The sequence below is a fragment of the Myotis daubentonii genome, chromosome 6 (genome assembly GCF_963259705.1).
Source record: "Myotis daubentonii chromosome 6, mMyoDau2.1, whole genome shotgun sequence".
In the NCBI taxonomy this organism is placed as follows: Eukaryota; Metazoa; Chordata; class Mammalia; order Chiroptera; family Vespertilionidae; genus Myotis; species Myotis daubentonii.
The window spans coordinates 38,676,156-38,699,144 of record NC_081845.1 but is presented as its reverse complement, the minus strand read 5'-3'; the positions used below and the strand labels follow the sequence as shown (position 1 = coordinate 38,699,144).

General features: G+C 45.8%; 1 protein-coding gene across 2 annotated transcripts in view; it reads left to right on the top strand.

Annotated features, from left to right (window-relative positions):
• Positions 1-22,989, top strand: part of FOXO3 (forkhead box O3) — a 115,153-nt gene that overhangs the window by 74,344 nt on the left and 17,820 nt on the right. For both annotated transcript variants that reach the window (XM_059700779.1, XM_059700780.1), the window contains exon 3: positions 21,335-22,770. In XM_059700779.1, coding sequence (XP_059556762.1) covers positions 21,335-22,735 — 1,401 coding nt within the window. In that variant the 3' untranslated portion in view covers positions 22,736-22,770. The remainder of the gene's footprint in view (positions 1-21,334; positions 22,771-22,989) is intronic.

Genomic DNA, 22,989 nt, shown 5'->3' with positions numbered 1-22,989 from the left:
TCAGTAATGTCATTTTATGCATGCTTATATTTACTCCCCTCCCTCGTCCCACCCCCACACACATATCCATATGGCATTTTTAGGTGTGTGGGAGGGCTGTGGTGGACAGTGGTAGTTTCCACAGACAGTCCAGAGCAGAGGTCCTCAAACTTTTTAAACAGGGGGCCAGTTCACTGTCCCTCAGACATTCCACACATGCGCACTGCTGGCCCGGGACGAGTCGGCTGCTAAGCAGGACAGGCAGCGGCGGCAAAAACACCTGGCGGGCCGGACAAATGTTTTCGGTGGGCCGCATGTGTTCCGCGGGCCGTAGTTTGAGAACGCCTCGTCCAGAGAGACCCAGAGATCCTCAGAGGGGCTGCAAGTCCCTGAGGGGGGTTGGGGTTGTAGATTTCATTTGGGAAAAGGATTGTACTGCTGAAGATAAGATTTGAAAACCCCTGGTGCAGAAAAAGGAGTAGACCTCAGTGTCAGAGCCAGGACCCCTGACATGGGCCTGCCCAGCACTTAACGATAAGTGTGACTGTGTGCAGCTCCTCAGTACACTGAACACTGGTGTTCTGCCTCTGAAATGATGCACTAGGGCTGTGGTCGGCAAACTGCGGCTCTTTGGCCCCTTGAGTGTGGCTCTTCCTAAGCCTTAGGAGTACCCTAATTAAGTTAATAACAATGTACCTACCTATATAGTTTAAGTTTAAAAAATTTGGCTCTCAAAAGAAATTTCAATCGTTGTACTGTTGATATTTGGCTCTGTTGACTAATGAGTTTGCCGACCACTGCACTAGGGCGAGGTGATGTTTGAAGGCTCCTTACAGCTCTGACATTTTAGAATTCTGTTCAGGTGGTGTCAGAAAATAAGTAACTCCAGGTAAAGAGGCTGTGATTTCCAGCCTGTCCCGCTGCCCTGACCTGCAGGACGGCAAACCGCTTCGCACCCCCATGGCGTGGGGTTTGGGTTTTTCAGCGTGTATTCTGATAGGAGCCACTCAGTGATATACATTGCTGCTTTTACAGATGACTGTCGCTACTTTCGATGAAAGGTCCAGGTTCTTTAGAAAAGATGGATGGTAATTTCTCGCATCCTAATTTTCTCGACAGTAGGAAAAGGGCCAAAAAAGTGGCCCCTTGTCCCAGCTAACAGGTCCAGGGCGTTGGCTGCCCTAACCCTTCCCCACTGCTGTGTCAGCGCTGTCTAGATGGCCTCAGATGGTGTGCGGAGGAGGCTGTGCTGGCATCCAGGTCTGCGACAGGAGACCTTTTATGTTCATGGACCGAGAGGAAAGGTAACCTCAGATCTGTTCTTTCTCGCTGGAGACGCCTGGAGCCCTGGCTGGCTCCAGTTCGGGCCTCTGACCCGAAGATAAAGTGTCCTCTTTCAGACACACCTCTCCTGGCAGATGAGGCTCAGCAGATCCTGCTGCTTTCATATGCAGAGCTTTTTTTTTTTTTTTTTGATCTTTATAAGAGTTTATTTGAGCCAAATTAACAACATATGCCAGGGAGCGAGATTTCAAATGCTCCAGAGAACGGCAGTTTTGCAGCCTTATTTATTTATTTATTTATTTATTTATTTATTTATTTATTTATTTATTTATAGCTTAGTCTCTTCACCAGGACCCCTCTGGGGAAGGGAATAAGAACTCTGCGACACCATTCAAGCATTAGCTTTTTTACTTTTTCAAAAACATTTATTTCAAATTACATAAAGTATATGGTGTAAATGAAAAGCTTAGTTTGTACATCACAAGTGCATTGGACTTAAATAAGAGAAAGGCAGATGAGATCATCTTATTTCTTGTTGCACACTGCTCTCAGAAAGCTTTCCCTGGGACAGAAAACCCGGCGTAAGTGTGGGTGCAGCGACCCCAGGTGACAGCATTGTCGGGGCCCTTCAGAGAGGAGCAAATGGAGCTGGACCTCCTTCAGGCACCTTTGGGTTTGCTCTCAGGTTGAGCTTAACACTCCCTCCCTCCTGCCCTGCGATCCTTCCCCCCACAGAAAAAATCCAGCTACTGAAACTACTGTAATTCCATATATATGCACGTGTGTGTGTGTGTGTATGTATATGTATTCAGAGTGGAAGGGAGAGAGAGATAGAAATATCAATAATGAGAGAGAATCACTGACCAGCCGCCTCCTGCACCCCCCACCCCCCATCCCCCCCCTTCCAACAGAGGATGGAGCCTGCAATCCGGGCATGTGCCCTGACTGGGAATCGAACCGTGGTCCCCTGGTTCATAGGTCGATGCTCAACCACTGAGCCATACCGGCCGCGCTGTACCTTCCTTTTATATTTAACTTGAATAAATGAAGAATGGACTAACTCTCCCTGAAAAGTACATATCAATTTTAAGAGGACAGAACTTGGATGATCAATATATTGCGGTCTCAGTCCTTAGCATAAATATTTATGGAACACCACACTGCATGCATCAAATCACCATTCACTCTGAGTTGCAGAAAGAGTAAAAAACTTACTCCATGGTCTCGGAGTTTACAGTCTGCTTTGAATGGCAACATCACACAGAAAAGCATACAACGATGAGATCAGTTCAAAACTGCAAAGCACCGAGCATAAGACAGCTCTGTTTTTCAACTTGGGGTACCTGCCTTTGGCTGCAGAGGAGCATAGCAGTGCTGGCGCGGTGGGGGGGGGGGGGGGGTAGGGGGGGCATGGAGCCAGTTTTTCTGCATGTAGTGAGTTTCTAGTTGGAATTGGAAAGAAGTAATGCATTGCTGGAGGAGGAGGGGGAGAGATTGTGCTCCCAGGGACTCATGGAAGGAAGCAAGCAGACTGTTTCATTGGAGAAGAAAGGTAGGGATGATGATGTGTCTATTCAAAGGGATAAGGCTTTGAATACGCGTGCTAGTGTGCTGATGAGGTTAGCTGCAGCACTGTAGGCATAAGGATAGTCTTAGGCAGGAGAATTTTTCAGGTGTCATAATTTGGGCAGCAATACATACAGGCTGAGTTGAAATGGAGATACCTTTCCTCTCCCACCTCCTAGTTGGCCATGTGCTTGCCCCATGTTGGTAGGCCTCTGTGTTAACAGCAGCATACTGTATTTTTATGAGCACTAGGCACATACTAAATAAATTCACAGAGATAAGCTTTGTCAGTAACAAAAATGTCAGTATTTCATGTGGATATAATTCCATTTATCCTGATGTTTAAAAAAAAATTTGTTCATTTTCAATTATGTGAACTTTTTAGCATCTATTATATAGTACTAGAGGCCCAGTGCATGAAATTCGTACACTGGGGCGGGGCTGGGGGGGGGGGGTGTCCCTCAGCCCAGCCTGCACCCTCTCCAATCTGGGACCCCTTGGGGGATGTCCAAATGACGGTTTAGGCCCGATCCCTGTGGGTTTGGGCCTAAACTGGCAGTTGGACATCCCTCTCACAATCCAGGACTGCTGGCTCCCAACTGCTCGCCTGCCTGCCTGCCTGATTGCCCCTAACCGCTTCTGCCTGCCAGCCTGATCGACACCTAATTGCTCCCCTGCCCTAATTGCTCCCGATTGCCCCCAACTGCCCTCCCCTGCTGGCCCGATTGCCCCCAATTGCCCTCCCCTACCTGTCTGGTTGCCCCCAACTGCCCTCCCTTTCCAGCCTGGTTGACCCTAACTGCCCTCCCTTGCAGGCCTGTTCCCCCCCAACTCCCCTCCCCTGCTGGCCCGGTCGCTCCCAACTGCCCTCCCCTGCCGGCCATCTTGTGGTGGCCATCTTGTGACAACATGGGGGGGGGCATCTTGTGCAAGGGCATGATGGTCAATTTGAATATTACCTCTTTATTATATAGGAAGGATGTTATGGACATTTAATCAATTTGGTTTTGTTTGTTTTTAATCAATCAGAATTTCATATGTGCAATTAGTAGATTTGATATTTGGGTTGTTAATTATACAGTTCATTAATGCCTTCCAACTTCGTTTCTATTGCTTTGAATGACTTTACTTCTTCATGTTGGATTTCCCCACAAAGTTAACGTATCCCCTTCATTTATAAGTTTATTCAGCTAATAGCTATTTTGGCCCTATTATGTTGTTACTGATTAGAAACAAAACTCAGTATTTCAGTGTGATCGAATTGTTTTAGCTAATTTTAGTTTTCTTATGATGCTTTTGAATTATTTAAACATATTTCATCATTAATAGCATCCTGGGTGGTTTGCTGAAATCCCTAAGCAAAAGGAAATTGTGACTCGATGTAGAAAATTTATACCTAAGAACAAAATGTTAATATCTAAACTGATAAACTAAAATCAGTTTCCAAAACAGCTGTTAGTCCGATAAAACATTTATTGTGATTGGGAGGGTTTTTCCTTTTTCAAGTTTCCTTTAGCATGGTTGAAGTTTAATGAGAAAGTGTCTGTGGAGTGCCCAGCCCTATGCTTGGAGCTTTGTGGGAGATTCCAAAAAAATGGGCATCCCGGCCAGTGGCCACTTCCTCCAGCAGAGGTGTTGGTGCCACAGATCCAAGACTGCAGGTTTATTTATGAAGTATTAGGAGTAGCCTCCATAGCATATCAAGAAAGGGTTAAAAGGTGTTGAAAGGGACAGTTTTGGGCAAACTACGGCCCCCTTGGATCTGAAAGAGCGGAGGGTTCTCTTGCTCTCCCCTCCGCTCCTTCACCAGCAGCAGTGTTAACATGGCCACGTCGGGAAACACGGCTGCAGCTCCTTCTTCTGAGTCCAGTTTAAGAACCCATTGTGGCCCTCGAGTCAAAAAGTTTGCCCACCCCTGGTTTAAACTCTGAAATAAACCTTTTTTAAAAAGAAATCTCGTGCAAGTTTTAGGGGCGTAACTGTAGCATTTATCAGTAAAATGTATATAAGCTATTAGTTACTAAGCAACCTCCTTTCCACTGAATCAGTTGCCCATCTTTTCTTCTTCCCTGGGGATGGCCCTGTTTCCACCAACTGTCAGTGACCACAACCCTGCAAGTACACACCTCGTTAGGCATATTCAGTGCTCTCCCCCAGCATGTTCTCTCTTACCTATGGACGGGATTAGGCAACATAGTTAAACATTTAGTACTGCCCTGTTCACTAGCCCTTCATAGGCAGAGTTTTTAACATCTAGTTATTAGACATGAAAAATTGAGACAGTCATATAGAGTCTTAAAACAAAACTTTTATTCTTGCATAGCATTCATTATGTAGACCTTGGAATAGCGTTATGACAGATTTCTGTGCTTACTCATTACTGATGGTTGAAAATTCATTTTAGGGAAGGACACTGACTGCATTTTGATTCAGTGGGAGTATGGAGGTTTTTGAAAATATTCTTACTGGATGCTATCCCACAATGTCCAGCTAACACACTGTTGGTTTTCTCATTGGGTAGCATTTTTATTTTTTGGATTTGGTGCTCTGGGCTTGAATGGAGACTGGTAGGTCATGATGCCTGTCTTACTTTCTGCTCGGTTCACATTGCTTCAAAGTCAGAAGAGCGTAAGTTTGCCCCTTTGTTATGGGGTGAGGCCACAACATTAGTAACAAAGAAACAGAATTTCCGGAGGATGAGGCCCAGAAATCAGGATTTTAAAAAGATTCCCAGGTGATTCTAATGTGCAGCCAAGGTTGAGAACCGCTGCTCTAGAGGTAGGCCAACAGAGGAAGAAAAGGAGAACAAAGGGACTCGCATCGGAGTCAGCTGCCTTTACACGGTCTTCCCTAGAGTTCGAGGAGTTCTTCCACTCGCATGTCCTTGGCCAAAGCTAAGTCTCGGCCACAGGAAGGCTGGGAGTTCAGTCTCTTTTTTTCCGGGGCAGCCATGTGCCAAGCTAAAAGTCAACATTCTGCTGATAAGGAAAAAAGGGAGAATGGAGTAGACTGTTCCACTAAGTCAGAGGTTGGATACAGTTTTAATATTATCTTTATAATATTATTATTTGTAAAAGTTCTCACTCACATCCAAATGTTTATTTTCTCACAGTTCAAAAAAGAAATTCTGAGTCTTAATTAAGATAAAATGTTCTCTCCTATGTTTGGATTGTGTAGTCCACCTGAAGCACAGGCACGATTTCTAATAAAACTAATGCTATCTGCATTTTGAACTTCTAAGTGCTTTTGAAGTCTAAGGCAGACAACTTTATTTAAACCTGCTGCTTTCTTTCCTGTGACTTTCAGTGCTAAAGGTAGATTTCCTTGGAGATGGAGAACCCGGGAAAGGAGGAGTGTCTACCTCTTTATTCTAGACTTCCTGGAGTGTATTGCAGATGCTGACTTACTCAGCATGGGTTCGTTCAAAAGAGAAAATAAAGGGGAGAGTCATTTATCCTTTGAAGAAAATGTATGGAGTGTTTCATGTGTCAGGCATCTTCAACATAGAAAGAGAGATATAGTTGTGCTTTCTTTTGCTTTGTCATGCTTTCCTGTTGCCTTCTTATATGAACTTACATGGTTTTCCATATTTTTATGCACCCCCCCCCCAGCCCAAGAAATAGCTCAGTAATCATCACTAAACATAGCACTGCATAAAAGAGAGCTGTCAGGAAAGACAGAAAAGCCATAGGCCATTTTGAATGTCCAAGTGGTATCTAAATGTTAAACTTTTACTTTTTTCTATTTTTAGACCTCATATATAGGTTTAGATAGACAAAGTAAAACCTATTTACTATAGTAAGAATATCTCACTATAGCTTGAATTGGTCTTTTTAAAATGATGGCTTTTGCCAAGTTCTTTTGGCAGCTACTCTAGACTGAAAGCACTAAAAATTGATTCCTTGCAGATTATTGCTAATACTTCCTTATTTGTGCAGCCCTTGCCACCCAGCCCCAGGCTGGGGTCACTGTCCGATGTTAGTATCTGGAGTTCCTGTGCGGGGACCTGCTGTCCGAGCCGAGGGAGTTGACCCTAATTTGCTCCTGGGTGCCTGCATTCTTTTCCACGTATGTCCACAAATAGTGTCAGCATATTAACGTAACTTTCTGATTGTTGTGAAGAGCACCGAAGAAAGCTTGCAGTGTTTGGTGGCCAAAATACCACACAGTGTGAGCAGAGTAGAACTGCTGGCCCATTTTATAGCACTCTAATTGATAATTATTTCTCAAAGAGCACATTATTTGGCCATGTGGCAACAATCCAGTATCATTCCAGAGGCACTGGACGTGTAGGTGCATGTGAACTGTATAGTAAATATACGCCTCCTTCTGCCAAGAATGGAAGTAGGTTATCCAAGAGGAAAGGGGAGGGGAAAAGAAAACACCAATTTCCTATGTACCAGAACATGTCTGGCTTAAATCGGTAGTTAGAAACCGTAGATGCTGAAATCTTGTAATGTTTTTCTATTTCATAGCTGAGTCTCCTGGTTCATATTTTTCAGGCTAGAAAATCAACTCTCTTCTTTCGGGAACTTGGAGAGTATATCAGCGTGTACGTGCACGTGTTTGCTTTTGGTTCATGGGAACTGCCTAGTCCGTCTTCATTTTTGCAGGTCTAAAGCTGCTAGGTACTGCCTGCAGGATGAAGATAATGAGTGCAGGAGAGCTAAAGTGGAGGGAGTCCTGGCTTTTTACACATTAAAGCAGCAAAGTCACCAAGTGCTGTCTTTATTGACTGTGTGGCAAGAGAAAGAGACCTTGAAAGCATTTACATCAGGGTTGAATTTGGGGCAGCCCATAGACAAGTCAAAGGGACTGAGGAGAAGTTCTTCCTCTGAGAGTTCGGGGCTCCATAATGGAGATCTGGCCCTCACAGAAAGTCAACAGGTGTCATGGAGAGGACTGCCGGACGCTGGGCAGTCCATTGTCAGGGCGATAGGGAGGGGGGACACGACGCTGTAGAAGAGGAAGGCGAGAAGAGACAAACCCGAACCTGCTGCTCACTCAGCTCTGCTCTTCACAAGCAAACCGCAACGTTGAGCAACAGCTGAAACAGAATGTGACTGACGCGGATGAAATGCTGCAAAGTGACTGTATCGGGAGCTCTTCCCCCCACCCTGCCACCACCCCTTTCAGTTAATGGTTTGTTTTCATAAAGACGGATGGGTCTTCCCAGAACAAGGCCAGAACATTCAAATGCTGGAGCCATGTGTCCGCCTCTCTTACTTGTGACCTCATTTTCCTCCTTATCTTGTGTTATCTTTTCCATTATCTTGTGCTCCTTCTCAGTTATGTAGGGGTAGAGGAGAAAGTTAGCAAGTGGTGACCTGCCCAGTCTCATTTTTTGCAGTTGAGAAAGTCCAGCAGTTCATAAGCTAAAGCAGTGTACTGTCAGGAACTGTGAGGGTCTGAGATTTGACCCTTCCAGCCACAAGGCTTTGGGGTCAGAGGCCAAGGAAGTTACCACTCGGCGGGGGCACAGCAGGCAGCACTGACAGCAGCATATTTTGCATTTGTTCTTCCCTGGCCCCGGGTCCCATGGGAGTGGCACAGATGGTCTCAGGTGGATGCCCGGGTCCCTCTCTGTTCTGGGAGAGGAAACCTGAGTTTAGGGATCCTAAGTCTGTTGACATGGGCAATACGCTGCCCTTTGTTCTGCAGGGAGGCCCTATCTTTCAGGGCTGTTCACTGTGCAAACGCAAACATCCTTGAAAGATAGTCCAGGACAGAGGCTTTTAGTGCTTAGCTTGCAAAACGTGCAGAAACACCAGAGACCCAGGGAGACCCGTCTCCCAACTTGTATTTGTTAACCTTATAAGAAGCTTGTGTGACTTCCTTTCCTAACCACAAATTAACATCAGGACTCAGCTGTCTTTCCTAGTTGGGGACACTGCTGAGGTCAGGGCTGTTTAGAAAGAAATTGATGAGCTTATTTTTGGGGTAAGTGCTAATACAGGGTACTACTGTTCCACAGAATGCCTCAGAGAGTTGGAAGTGTGTTACTTTCAACTTGAAAATGGCTCAGCAACTAATGTTCCTGTGTGTTTTTCCTCCTTGTCTTGATGTGAAGGGTTTGATCTTAGTGGGTCCTCTATGTACAGTGATTGGTTCAGTCTTAGGGAGGGACCTAGTACCTGGTCATGCTGTGAGTGCTCCCACATACCCTGTTGGCAAATGACTAACCTAAGGGGAGAGAGTTGGAGGAAGTTGAGGGAGAAAATATAAGGGCTAAACCAGTGATGGCGAACCTTTTGAGCTCGGCGTGTCAGCATTTTGAAAAACCCTAACTTAACTCTGGTGCCGTGTCACATAGAAATTTCTGGATATTTGCAACCATAGTAAAACAAAGACTTATATTTTTGATATTTATTTTATATATTTAAATGCCATTTAACAAAGAAAAATCAACCAAAAAAATGAGTTCGCGTGTCACCTCTGACACACGTGTCATAGATTCGCCATCACTGGGCTAAACCTACCAAGTCAGACTCAACCTCAGAGGCAGCTATAAGGCCAGGGGTCCTGCATCCTCAAGAATGGCCCTGGGATCACTGGCAGGTAGTAGGTGGCGAGCAGTAATTCCTGGGGCATTGTGACACCTGCAGGTTGAGGAGTGGCCTCTTCCCCCCCACTCTCCACCATACTATGATCTCTTCCTCTTAAGCCCTTCTATCTTCTAAAAGCCTCCTGCTGGGAGCCACAAACAGGGCCTGAAAGAACTTTCTCCTAAATTCCTTTAGCCCTCGAAACACTCAGTTACAGGAATTCTTTGTTTCTACTAGATATTCAGCTCCTGTAGTCTCATATGTGACTGTTACTGCCCTTTGGGTAAGAGATATTACACTAGGCGCGAGTGCGTCCCGTCTCCTAAGTGCCTGGAAGCTCACCCAGCGGCAGACACGACGTAGAGCCTAGTACGGAGGAGTACTAAACTGCTGCATTCCTGTCCTGTCCTATAGAGACCGATTTAACTCCTGCAGCTTCTACCTGCTCCATTCATTTTAGTTTGGGATCGTCGGATTTTAAATTTAAATGTACTGGTATCTGAATGACTCAATGAGTGCGGGGTATGTTTGTTCATTTGTTTGTGTTTTGTTTCTTCCCTCTCTCCCCCCCGAAAAATGGAGTGAGAGTCTGGTTCTTTAGTCAGTGGAAATGTCCTCCCTGTTCCTTATCTGATCATTTTATGTGGACCTCTAAGCTGTCTGGCGCTCACCTGTGTAACTGGCACTCAGGGGTATCCCGGATTAAATGGTTGGTTCACTCGGTATTTAGCAATATCATTATATTGGTCACCAGCTACTTTTGCGTCCTGTGGTTTCAAACAAGAAGAAATCTTGCAAAACCCGTGCAGTGAAATGCTGCGCACAGTCAGGTGAGGTGATAGGGTGAATGGGTTCCTCCCAGGCTCCTCATTCGCCGAATTTCCTGGGGGCCTGGAGGGGAGTGAGGGTTCTGTAGGCCCGGGTCATTTTGAAGAATTGGCTTCTGTACTTTTTATTCCCATAAGGAAAAAGTCCATTGGTTGTTTTGTTTGCAGTAGCCAACAGGAGAAACTCCGTTATGTGGCATTGACTTTCTTTGCTTCTTTCACCAGTAACACCTTGACTTTGGTGACTGTTAGAATAATTAACATGGACACTTGGAAGATCGCCTGCTTCCAAATGCATACACACTGGTCTAGTTTGTAAATACGAGCCCAAACTTTTTCCTTCCTTAGCTGAAAAATGTGCCTCCACCCCTCCCAATCTTTCCAGGGTGTGGGCCTGTGTGTGACTGTGCCCACACGTTGGCATATATTTCAGAGCTTCCAAAAAGAAATGGGTTGCTCTTGAAATAACAAGACAAAAAAGAACGGTTTTTCTGAGCCATAACATCTGAGGAGCTGGAAACAGTGGTGTTTATATGTGTGTGTGGAAGCCAGTGAGTTTCATGGGAGAGAAGGGATTACAGACCAAGAGCAGAAAAGCAGTTCTCCTGGATTTCAGATGTCAGACCCTCACGCTGTTTCACTCACTCACTCAGCACCTCCACATCCATCCCTTTAATGTGCTTGCGTTGTCAGTGCTTTCTGTTTTTGCATGTTTCGATGCCAGAAGACAAATAATAAAATAGCATGCATATGCAACCTAAAAGCAGCTTTCTACCCCAGTTTTTGATTGAGGTTAAACAGAAGCATCTTGGTCCTCCCGCCAGTTGGCAGGCAAAGGCATCATATTTTAAAATGCACATAGTTTTAAAGCAAGCTCATCTCTTCTGGCTCAATAATAAACTAATTACATATTAGAGAGTATAGAGCTGAGTCCCTGTTTCAGATTAAGCCTCGTAATAGCAAGGTCCAGGGCAAAACAGACATTTGCCTGATGTCTCTGGCTTGAGGACCCATAGCATGATGCCAACTGTTTGAGGGCCTGGATCTGCCTGCCAGGTAATATGGCCTGACTCAGTCCTGGGCTAATGCTCCCCGAGCACAGAAGGCACCAGATGTGCCACTGAGGAAGGCCTGGATACCTCACAGTTTGAGACAATAATCTTGTTTGGTCTTTCCGTAAAATTGGTGATCCCTGGTCAAGTTAGGACATGCCAGGAGTGTCCCTTTTGGGGTGTGTCTGAGAAAAATAAAAAAGGTGTTATTTCTAAAAATGATCTGGTCCAACCAGGCTTGCTTTATGGCTCGCCATTTTTCTACCCTTTCTCCACTCTGATAATCTTCGGGACTATGTGCAAAAACTCAGAGATCGAAGCATTTAATTCAGCTAACAGGTTTTTGTAGTCCTTAAAGCTGTGAATGGTGCCTCTCTCCTTAGGCAGTTTGGTGACTTCAGAGAGAAAGGCCGTGCAGTGGTGACAGTTTTGCTTTTGGAGTTAGCCTCTGGCTTGATTTCTAGCAGCACCTAGTAGACAAGTAACTTTTCTGCCCCTTAGTTTCCTCCCACCAGGCTTGTCATAAAAATAAGACAAGATTAGATATGTCAAGCACAGAGCATTGGGCCTGGTAGGCACCAAACACATTAAGTTCCTTCAGATTACAGGTGAAATAGACTCTATTTGGTATTTCTCTTGTTACCTGTGTGCTTGCTTGGAGGAAGTGTGGAACTAAGATGTGCTATCTGTGGATTTGAGTAGGCCTAGGAGGGCTGTTGGCCAACCTTATTACCAAGGTGGGCAGGGAGTCAGCTCTTTGCCCTGGATGGATCCTTGACCATTCTGGCAAGCCCTTGCTTCCACCAAGTAGCCAACCCACACACCGTCATTTTGCCCTTCTCACCCTCTCCTGCTATAGAGAACCTGAAGCCTGCTTGTTAGACCATATTGTCTGGTTTTTGGAAATTGGGTTGTATAGTTGAAGTTAATAGTACCCAAGGATTAAACTTGGCAACTTTAAAATAACTTTATACTTTACAATGGAAGCTTTCTTCGATCTTCACTCATGTGAGGATTAGTCACTGGCTCATGTAGAATATTTCGTTTAAAAGTACAATTCAGCTGCTGCCCCCTTCCTACTAATTCCTTGAGTGAACAAATACTTTTTTTTGAGCACCTGCTATGTACCAGGCCCCATGCTAGGAGCTAAAGCTATAAGATACGGTATCTGGTTTTAAAGAGTTTAATATTTATTAGAGGAGACAGAGTATATTTCTTAAGTTATAAAGCAAGACAGACTGAAGATAGATGGATAGATGGAAGGAAGGAAGGAAGGAAGGAAGGAAGGAAGGAAGGAAGGAAGGAAGGAAGGAAGGAAGGAAGGAAGGAAGGAAGGGAGGGAGGGAGGGAGGGAGGGAGGGAGGGAGGGAGGGAGGGAGGGAGGGAGGGAGCTATTCATTGTGCTCCCTGCAGCTTATTCTTTCAGTGGGTACAGTAATCTAGACGTTGGCATTAATGTTCTGGGCTGTATTACTGTTTCACCACAAGGTCAGGAGACCTGAGTTTGTCTCAGCTGAGCTGCCACTAACTAGCTGATTGAATTCAGGTATGTCCCTGTATCTCTTTGGTCTTCAATTTCTTTCCCTGTAAAGGTAAGGCTGATTATTACTAGATGGGTTTCATAGCCCTCTCCACTTTTCCCCTTACTTTTTACTGAATTTCCTGGCCTGGTCACTTCCATAATGTCATGTAAGTGATTAAACTCTCTGATGTGGTCCTGAATTCTGGATGTATATTTACAATCCCCTTTTATTCTCTCCATTTCCACTCAAAATAAGTTTTCAAACTGGAAAAACTTGCAGATTTAAGTGCCCATTTTGTGTGGCTACCCGTGCACGGTCTTCAAAGAGAATTTAAGTAGCTCGCGTGTGTTTGCTGATCCCTTCTGAGAGGGAGCAACAGATTCAATAAAATCAGGGAAGAAGCTGGAGAAGGGGGAGGGGAGGCAAATACTGCAGCTTTATCCTGCTCTGGGGAGACTGATTCCTTCCATGGCTGCCTGTCCTCAGCCCCTGGGGAGAAGGATGTGGGGCTGGAAGCAGGCGGGGTGGGGGAGGGGAGGGTGTTGCAGGGAGGGGTGTGGGCAGAGGTTGCAAGGCTGCCAGGGTTCTCTGTGTGCCGGAAGTGCAGGTTTGGCTGTGGGGAATGGAATGTTCCCTCTTGCCCTCCAAGAGCAGAAACAGCTGTGGAAGAGCTTGAAAAGAAGATTGCTACATGAGAAAAAAAATTAATATGAAAGTACAAACCACTCTAGAAAACGCAACAAAACTGTCTGTAATAGAGCGGTAGCTCTTTAACAGAACTTTCTTCCCATCTAGGATTTCTTTTTTCTGTTGGGGGCAGGACACATTGTCCACCACCAGCCTTTCCTCCCCTAAGAAAGTCTCGTGTGCCTCATTTTGCCTGGATAGAAAATGGGTTCATTATGCTGATCCCAAGATGATGATGACTTTATTCCTCCTAACAAGGGACCAGAACCTGTCGCTTACTGCATGAAAACTTGAAACAAATACTAGTTTTCAAAGGAGATCCCTGTTAGTAGAAGATTATTGTCAGCACATTTAATGGAAATCTTGTTTGTAGCTGGAAATTTAATCCCTCAGCCAAGTTCCCGACAGTATTTATTTTAGAACATCATCTCTTTTAAATAAGTCCCTTAATGGTTTAAACTTTTAGTATTTTAGGCAAGGATAAGCCTGAGCCAGCCTGGAACTTGTCTTGCACATCAGAGTTGATTGTGCAATCTTTTATGTGAGTGTTTATTTTAAGTGTTCTTCTGAGTCTGAAAGGCTTTTTTGGCTATTATAGGTGGTATTCCATATAGTTAGAAATAACAACTCTTCTGGTTTCAAGTCTGTTTTACACCATCATATTTTCTCTACTTGCTTTAAAAAAAATCACAGGTTTTAGCCAGCCCCGATGTAGATAAAATCTAGTGTGAGAGGGCAAGCCAGCTCAAAGCTAATGACTAAATCAGAAGGACCGGCCCTCACACTGCTCCTTCAGATGGTGCCGCTACTTGGCCCTTTGCAGGGTCCACCCCAGGGTCTTTGCACTGAGTGTAATGATGCGGTGTATTTGTCAGTCAAGCAACGAGAAACAGTGTGTGGTTGTTATTAACGTTCCTGAGGCTCTCTGTATATGTACTTTCATTCTTGGGAAAGTTCCTGAAGTAATACTTTGCTCGATTCTTAACAATGGAAGCTAATAAGTACCTCAGGGTAGGGGATGGCTTTTTCGGTGGTTAGTTTTACCCAGTCTTTTGGCGTTTTGCTGGGAGGGCAATCTATGAAAGAGATTGTGTGAGATTGTGTGCTAATTCAGGGAGGCTTCTGAAAATTACAGGGATCAGTGATTGCCCTAGCCCAGTGGTTGGCAAACTGCGGCTCGCGAGCCACACGCGGCTCTTTGGCCCCTTGAGTGTGGCTCTTCCACAAAAGACCACGTGCAGGCACGCATGTACAGTGTGATTGAAACTTCTTGGCCCATGCGCAGAAGTGGGTATTTTGTGGAAGAGCCACACTCAATGGGGCCAAAGAGCCGCATGTGGCTCATGAGCCGCAGTTTGCTGACCACTGCCGTAGCCCATCCCTTCTTCAGCCTACATCAGGCCTACTTTCGTGAAGGTCCACTTGCCCTCTTTTTTGTCCGTGCCTGTCCATGGTGGGTGGAGGAGTGGCCCAGGCAGAATGGATGACTGTCTGCAAGACAGTGCCAAGCCCAGGACCCTTCCCCCGCCCCCTCACTTTTCCTTTTCTTTCTGTCCTTTTTGTTTTTTTTAAATAAGAAAAAACATATCTGGACCCCAATGATCTGAAAAATTGCTCTAACTCTCCATGTTACTCTGCACCTGTAATCTATGACTTTATCTTCTAAGTGGTGGAAACTTTGACTTAAAGAACATCAACTGTGCTGGGTCACCAGGCCCGGGAAGGCTAGGAATCGGACTGGAATCAGATTCTCAGTCAGCGGAAACGTGAGAGGGAAACTCCAGTCATTCTCAGCTCTGATTGCACATGGGACTCACCTGAGGAGCTTTAAAAACGCACCTCTGCCCAGGCCCTCCCCGCGACCGCTGAATCGATCTCTAGGCGTGTGGGGCGCACGTGTCTAATGTCCCCCGAGGTGATTTTCAACTGGGCACAGGTGAAGAGCTAACACTTAAGAGAATCAGGGCCTCCTCGAGAGCAATGCCTTTGAAAGAACCTGTCGTTATAAATCAGAGACAGCTTCCCAGACCCTTTCCTGGCGGTGTCATCGGGGGCTCTGCTGCGGTGCTCAGTGACTTGTCGTTCCGTTGGACTTTTCGCGTGGCCTTTGTCTTCTGCAGTTCCGCAGATGCGTGTAGTTGAGTCTAGGGGTGTGGCAGGCTCATTCTGAATTGCCAGTGCCCAAACTCAGAGCAGGGGGACCTGCTTGAAATGTTCAAGGTGGAGGAGGACTGTGTTCAAAGGCAGCCCTTTGCAGATGGTCCCCACCAGACTCTCTCGTAGGGACCAGGGAGACGCCTGCAATCTGCCTGGGGGAAGCAGTGGGTCTGGATTGGGAGCTGACCATCCTGTAACTCTCATTTGGCTGTTTTTCTTGGAGGGCGGGGCGGGCGCGGGTTGTGGGGGGGAGCGGGGGGGGGGGGGGGAGTAGGAAGAGGCTGTCTTTTCAAAGAAAAAAAAGGCACAGGCCTTTAAGAGTTAAATTACCCAACTCCCTTTTTATTTTTAAAGTCAGTGGGTTCCTTGTTGCCGTTGCTGAGAAAGATAAATTGATACCACATGTTGCTTCCAGACAAAACCCTCTCTGTTCCCGGGGAAGCACACGCAGCTGGTGTCTGGGTTAGTGGACAGTCTGCACAAGGTAAACATGGTTAAAGGGCTTGGAGCCGACGACATAGGGTAGCAACAGTTAAGAAATTACCAGTGACTCCTGCCTGGCACGGCCCCTTTGAAATACTTTTAAGAGTTTGAAATCTTTTCCTGGAAGGCGCCACCCTCTCACCTTTTGGCTTAAAGTAGATGATGCTCGGAAAACAGTAAGTGAACGTTTGTGATGTCACTGCTTCCGTATGTGGGATCAGACAGTTGAGGACTTTGCATGCGTAGTTTCATTTACTCTTCCCAAAGATCCTAGCATTTAACAGAGAGGGTGTTTTTAACCCTATTTCGTGAAAGGGGCAACCAAAGCTAAGTCAGTTGCCCAAGATCACAAGACAAATGACGGGGCCATGATTCAGCTGGGAGGGAGCTGGCTGACATCAAGGCTGGTGACTTTCCTTCCGCGTCACACTTCGAACTGCATCTGTGAGTTACCCACCTTGTGAAGTATGGATAGAAAGCTTTCTCATTTCAGGCGGCTTCTCTCCCACACCCGAGCTGATCTGCTTTGGGTCCATGTGTCTTTGCAACCAGTTGGTGTATATGTAGTGACCGCAGGCACTTTAGCATTAGCAATAAAGGTATCTTGTAGTAGAAAACTGTCCTCAGGGTCTGGATAGCAAGACAGATAACTTGCCAGTTCTGATGAGTACAGTCATCTTTATACTAATTTCTTTGAGGGGGGGCCACGCGAATGGACCTCTCGGCTGTGGCCCACACCACCACAGTCAGCCTGAGTGTGAAATGTGGGTTCCCTCGTGCTGCCGCCTCCACACGCCTACTGCACATGCCTCCTTAAAGGAGTGGGCCACTGATTGCGGCTGCAACCCCACAGGTTTGCCAGTGTTGTTACTCATTAACCACTAAAGCTTGCTTCCGTGTAATTCGTTTTTGTAAAAGGCAAGATTGACATAAAGATGAGATGAAGGGTATTCTTATCTCTTCTTTTCTCTCCTCAGGCACATTGTGATAGATTGGCTTTTAAGGGTTCACTAAACCTTTGGGCCCAAGATAGAGAAAAACTGGCATATTTGTCCCTGATTTGCTCTCCTGTAATTCATCAGCATCTGGAGTTTTCAGGGGTGGATTTAAACTCCCGGAACTGTTCACATGGTTTTGGGTTGGGGTTATCATAGCTTCTTGGCTCCTTCAGTGAGCAGATGTGATGACAGAGCAGCCTGGGCTCTGACTGTAGGAGTCTTGTCTTGGTTGGTAGTATTTACTTTATCACCTGAGCCTTAAGGAAAGCTAGTACTTTGGCCCGTCACCATTGGCCTGCCTCAAAGAGTGTATTTCGATGTGATTAGAAAAATCACTCTAGTCCTGCCAAAGCATTTCTCCTGTACCTTCAGCTCCCAACTCCCAAACTAAATTTTAGAAATGTGGACCATTTGGCACAATATACGAATTAGTAGCAAAAAAAATCACACACTAAATTGGGAGCTAATTTACAGACCCTAATGGAGAGTTCTTTAGAGAACTTAAAGTATACATCGTAAGAGGATTTTACACTTGGCTTGTCTGTGTTTATAAATCCCATTCCTTCACTTCCAGGATTGAAGTGAGGGAGAGGCAGTTTGAAATCTTACAGAAATCATATCACTTTTGTTGTCAGGGAAGGTGGGAAAATATTGCAGTTCTGACATTTTATCTGGCATTTTGTTATTTACCTATTTTGTGCTTTACCAAAATTTAGGTAGAGAAGCTAGTGATTTGAATCATGACCTTTGAAGAAAACCAGAACACATTGCTGGCCTCTGACCTGGACGGGGTGAAGCAGGCATTTGAACTGGAAATGGACCGACGGGCCATATTTATTGGCCTTAGGCCCCCCACCTTCAGATTGTGGATTTTATAAATGGAAGGCTGGCCAGCCTGTGTGCTTAGGGGACTGTGAGGATGGTGGTGGCACAGTATTTGTGTTGTCTCGGTAAAGTAACTGGAAAAGCCTGTGGGAGTGTTGTGTAGGCAGTACGCCTCAGGAAATGTATTCTGCTGCCAATAACCTCTCAAACGAAGAGTTGAGCAAAGATTGGACCCCAACGCTAATTACCCACTGAATAAGCTGGGTTTTGTTTCAGAATCCAAGGGTAGTTAACACTGGTTTGTGTGGTAGCTGCTGTCTTCCCCTTAGAATAAATGTTACGGCCAGCTAGCAAACGTGGGCTCGAGTGAGTCTTCGCTTTCAGGTTTGCTCTTTTGAGAGACTTTTTTTCTTTTAAGGGAAATACCTACTAAATTATCATCACTGACTATTTCATAAACAAAATGACAGTAATAAGATTGTGCTTTTGTATCCTTCTCAGACATTTCTTCCTGTAAATGTTAGCAGATAGGTTAAGTGATGACATCTGAATACTTTGGTGACAGGCGTGTGAAAGGTTGTGGTAAAAGCATTGGATTGAAGTTGGGAAAGCACATTTCCGTTTAGGTTCTTATGGCACTAGCTGTGTGACCCTGTGTAAGTTATTTAGTCTCTCAGCCTGAGCCTTCATGTCTATGGTGAGGGCACTGATACCACCTTTGCAGGTTTACTGTGAGGATTAAAGACAATGAACCTAACACCTGTGGCCCAGTAGCTAACAGGGCTATAATTAGGCAGGCTCTCATTTCTTCTTCACCCTTGCAATTAGGGCCCTGACACCCTGTGGTTCTGGTCCTGGATGTGGCTATCCCAACCCCTTTACCACATGCCCTTATTGGGCAAACAGAAGCTTGGTTTCTGTTTCCAAATGTTAACCAATTGTAGCTTGTAATTTTATAAAATTGCGCACATACATTGTTGGGGTTTAGAGTTGCAGTAATAGATGGCCATTAGAAAATCCATATAGGGCATTTTGGAGATCTGTATGGTGTGTTATTTTTCTCAGTTGACTTAGAATTGGCGAAACTAAAAATACGTTTTAAAAAATATTGTTTCCCTAAATGCTTTTTTTAAAAGGAGGGATCATTGGAAACTTATGATTGCTCATTGTTAATTTGGGTGTTGGTATGAACTCTTTTCAGCATCTAGAGCAAAGGAGCCTGGCCAGGGCAGGAGTAATTAGGCCAGTGTCCACATTGGCCCCGCATGGCCTTAGGACTTTCTTGTTTTCTCACCAGGAAGCTTGAGTTTAAGTTTTTATTTAATATATCTAATCATCTGAGTGCTCAGTAGTAGAACCACCTTGCACGCGCCTGTTTTTTGAACCCCGCAGAATGAGTTTTAAGAGCATGCTTTATATCTACTGTATTGAGAAAGTGTTTTCCTTTTTAAAGAAATGTAATTTCTGAACCATTAGCAGAGACGTCATTATTCTTTTAAAAACCATAAGAGTAAAAGGGAAGCAGGATAGATAGTCTCTTGGGCAAAGTTCATCTCATCAGATACTCAGCATGTTGCCTTATTTCTTCTCTCAAATGTGTCTTTATGGCTGTGGTAGAAATACCGACTTCTGACCCAGGGCTGCTAATGCCATTGCCCAGCCTAAGATGTAAGCCCTCCTTGCAAGGGAACATATACGTGGGAAACACTGTGAGTATTTTGAGTTATTTACTTATGGTAACAGCCTGCTGACTTTGTGTTTTAAAAACATTTGGTAGAACACATGTATTTGTATCATCTTCTACATAAATACACATGGTGATTGCCAATTTTTAAAAAACTAGGGTAACATTTAGGATTGCTCATATTTAATATACAGCATCAATACCTTTGGTCTTTAACTTGGAAATACAAACTCATCTGGCCTTCAGGTGCTGTTCCAAATGTGGAGAATACCACCAACTCCTCTCTTTTACTGCCCTGAGACATTGTACAGGTTAGAATGAGCCCGCACCAGGCAGTGTGCGCTCCTCGTGGACTCTGTCCTTGGCGGTAGCAGCAAGAACGCCCTGCCTTGGTAGCGTGACAGGCTCCTGAAGTATGTTATCATAGATCATCCTTACATCATCCCTGTCAGGGAGGGATGGTTTGGATATTTTTATGGCTATCATGAAGATGGGTTACTGAACCTACAGCAGACAGATTACCTGATTTGCTCAGGGTCACGTGGCTGGTCAGTGGCAGAGATAAAACTGGATCTGGGTCATCCCTGTCAACTGGGCTTATCTACCAAGCCAGCAGGATTCTTGCAAGATGGGTATAGTCATTAGTGTTTAGGGGATGTTTGGCCCTATTTCTCTTTTTAAAAAATAAACTTTTAAATTTAGAATCGTTTTAGATTTGTGAAAAGTTGCAAAACTGGTATAGAGAGTTCTCATATGCCCAGTGTCGCTTCCCCTATTGTTAACATGTTGTATTAGTTTGGTACATTTGCCACAATGAATGACCAGTATCGATACAGATTGCCTTCGTTTTTACCTCCTGTCCTTTTTCTGTTCCAGCATCCCACCTAGGACACCACATCACATGTAGTCATCCTGCCTCCTTAGGTTCCTTATGGCACTGGGCAGGCCTCTGTTACATGTCCCTTATTTGGGATCTGTCGGATGTTTTCTCTCATGGTTAGATGGGGTGATGGGTTTTGGAAGGAAGACGGCAAAGGAGGTGCATTTTCATCACATCATATTGAGAGGAGATAGTATCAACATGACTTATCCCTGGAGATGTTGCCCTTGATCATCTGGCTAAGATCACATTTGTCAGGTTCTCCACTATGTAGTTACTCCCCCACCCTTCCCTTACTGTACTCTTTGGAAGGAAGAGATACTTGAATGGGAGACTTGCTTACTTCTGCCAACTCAGCAAATCCTACTCTACAGGCTTTTTTCTTACATCTGTCAGGTGTGAAATTGTGATTGGAGGAGATGGTCATAGGTAAAATTTCACAGCGGTTCTGAGTTCATTAGATGTTGTTAAGAAAATGTAGATGCTGCCTATACACTAGGGGAGAATAAAATAGCACCTGGGTGATTAATTACCATCAGAGAGCCAGGGAGGTTTGTTGCAAAGTGTGAACTTCAGTATAGGAAGTACAGTTACAGAAAGGACAACAGAACTTCGGAATTTGTGAAAAACTGTCAGTGAGCTTATACAGTCCCATCATCTCCTGAATATGAAACCATCTCCCACCTCCAAAATAGGAAACTTGCCATTTGCAATGTCATTTAGTTCTAAGCCACGGAGGGTCATGCAGGCATTTAAAAATTAGCGTGATCAACTATTTCTTCTTGGTGCTCAGTTTTCAGACCATTCTGGCTCATATTCCACATTTTCCCTCCTCTCTCTACAGAATTCTATCCGACACAACCTCTCGCTACACAGCCGGTTCATGCGGGTCCAGAATGAGGGGACTGGCAAGAGCTCTTGGTGGATCATCAACCCCGACGGAGGGAAGAGCGGGAAGGCGCCCCGCCGGCGGGCTGTCTCCATGGACAACAGCAACAAGTATACCAAGAGCCGTAGCCGTGCAGCCAAGAAGAAGGCAGCCCTGCAAGCAGCCCCTGAGTCAGCAGACGACAGTCCCTCCCAGCTCTCCAAATGGCCTGGCAGCCCCACATCCCGCAGCAGCGATGAGCTGGATGCATGGACGGATTTTCGCTCGCGCACCAATTCCAATGCCAGCACGGTCAGCGGCCGCCTATCGCCCATCCTGGCAGGCACAGAGCTGGATGATGTTCAGGATGACGACGCGCCACTCTCCCCCATGCTTTATAGCAGCTCAGCCAGCCTCTCACCCTCCGTCAGCAAGCCGTGCACTGTGGAGCTGCCCCGGCTGACCGACATGGCCGGCACCATGAATCTGAATGATGGTCTGGCTGACAACCTCATGGATGACCTGCTGGATAACATCCCGCTCCCACCGTCCCAGCCGTCTCCCACCACGGGGCTCATGCAGAGGAGCTCTAGCTTCCCATACACCACCAAGGGCTCCGGCCTGGGCTCTCCAACCAGCTCCTTCAACAGCACAGTGTTTGGACCCTCATCTCTGAATTCCCTGCGCCAGTCTCCTATGCAGACCATCCAAGAGAACAAGCCAGCCACCTTCTCTTCCATGCCGCACTATGGCACCCAGACACTCCAGGACCTGCTCACTTCAGACTCACTCAGCCACAGCGATGTCATGATGACCCAGTCGGACCCCTTGATGTCTCAGGCCAGCACCGCTGTGTCTGCCCAGAACTCCCGCCGCAATGTGATGCTTCGCAATGACCCAATGATGTCCTTTGCGGCCCAGCCTAACCAGGGGAGTTTGGTCAATCAGAACTTGCTCCACCACCAGCACCAGACCCAGGGCGCTCTCAGTGGCAGCCGTGCCTTGTCTAATTCTGTCAGCAACATGGGCTTGAGCGATTCTAGCAGCCTCGGGTCAGCCAAACACCAGCAGCAGTCTCTCGTCAGCCAGTCTATGCAAACCCTCTCGGACTCTCTCTCAGGCTCCTCTTTGTACTCAACCAGTGCAAACCTTTCCGTCATGGGCCACGAGAAGTTCCCCAGCGACCTGGACCTGGACATGTTCAATGGGAGCTTGGAATGTGACATGGAGTCCATTATTCGCAGTGACCTCATGGATGCCGATGGGTTGGATTTTAACTTTGATTCCCTCATCTCCACACAGAACGTTGTTGGTTTGAACGTGGGGAACTTCACTGGTGCTAAGCAGGCCTCATCTCAGAGCTGGGTGCCAGGCTGAAGGCTCACGGAGGAAAGGGGAAGTGGGCAAAGCAGGTTAGTGCCCAGTGCTATGGCATCATAATAACCACGTGGGGGTGTCTGGGGGCGGGGGGGGAGGTTGCCTTTTATTTAGTGTGAACTTGACTCCACGTTGAGAAACTTAGAGCTGTGAAGCAGTGGTATACAGTTTACACAGCAACATAGCTCCCAACCAGTTCATCTCCGAGTTCTACCTGCAAAACAAATAGGGCTGTCAGGTGCCCCTCCCCACAA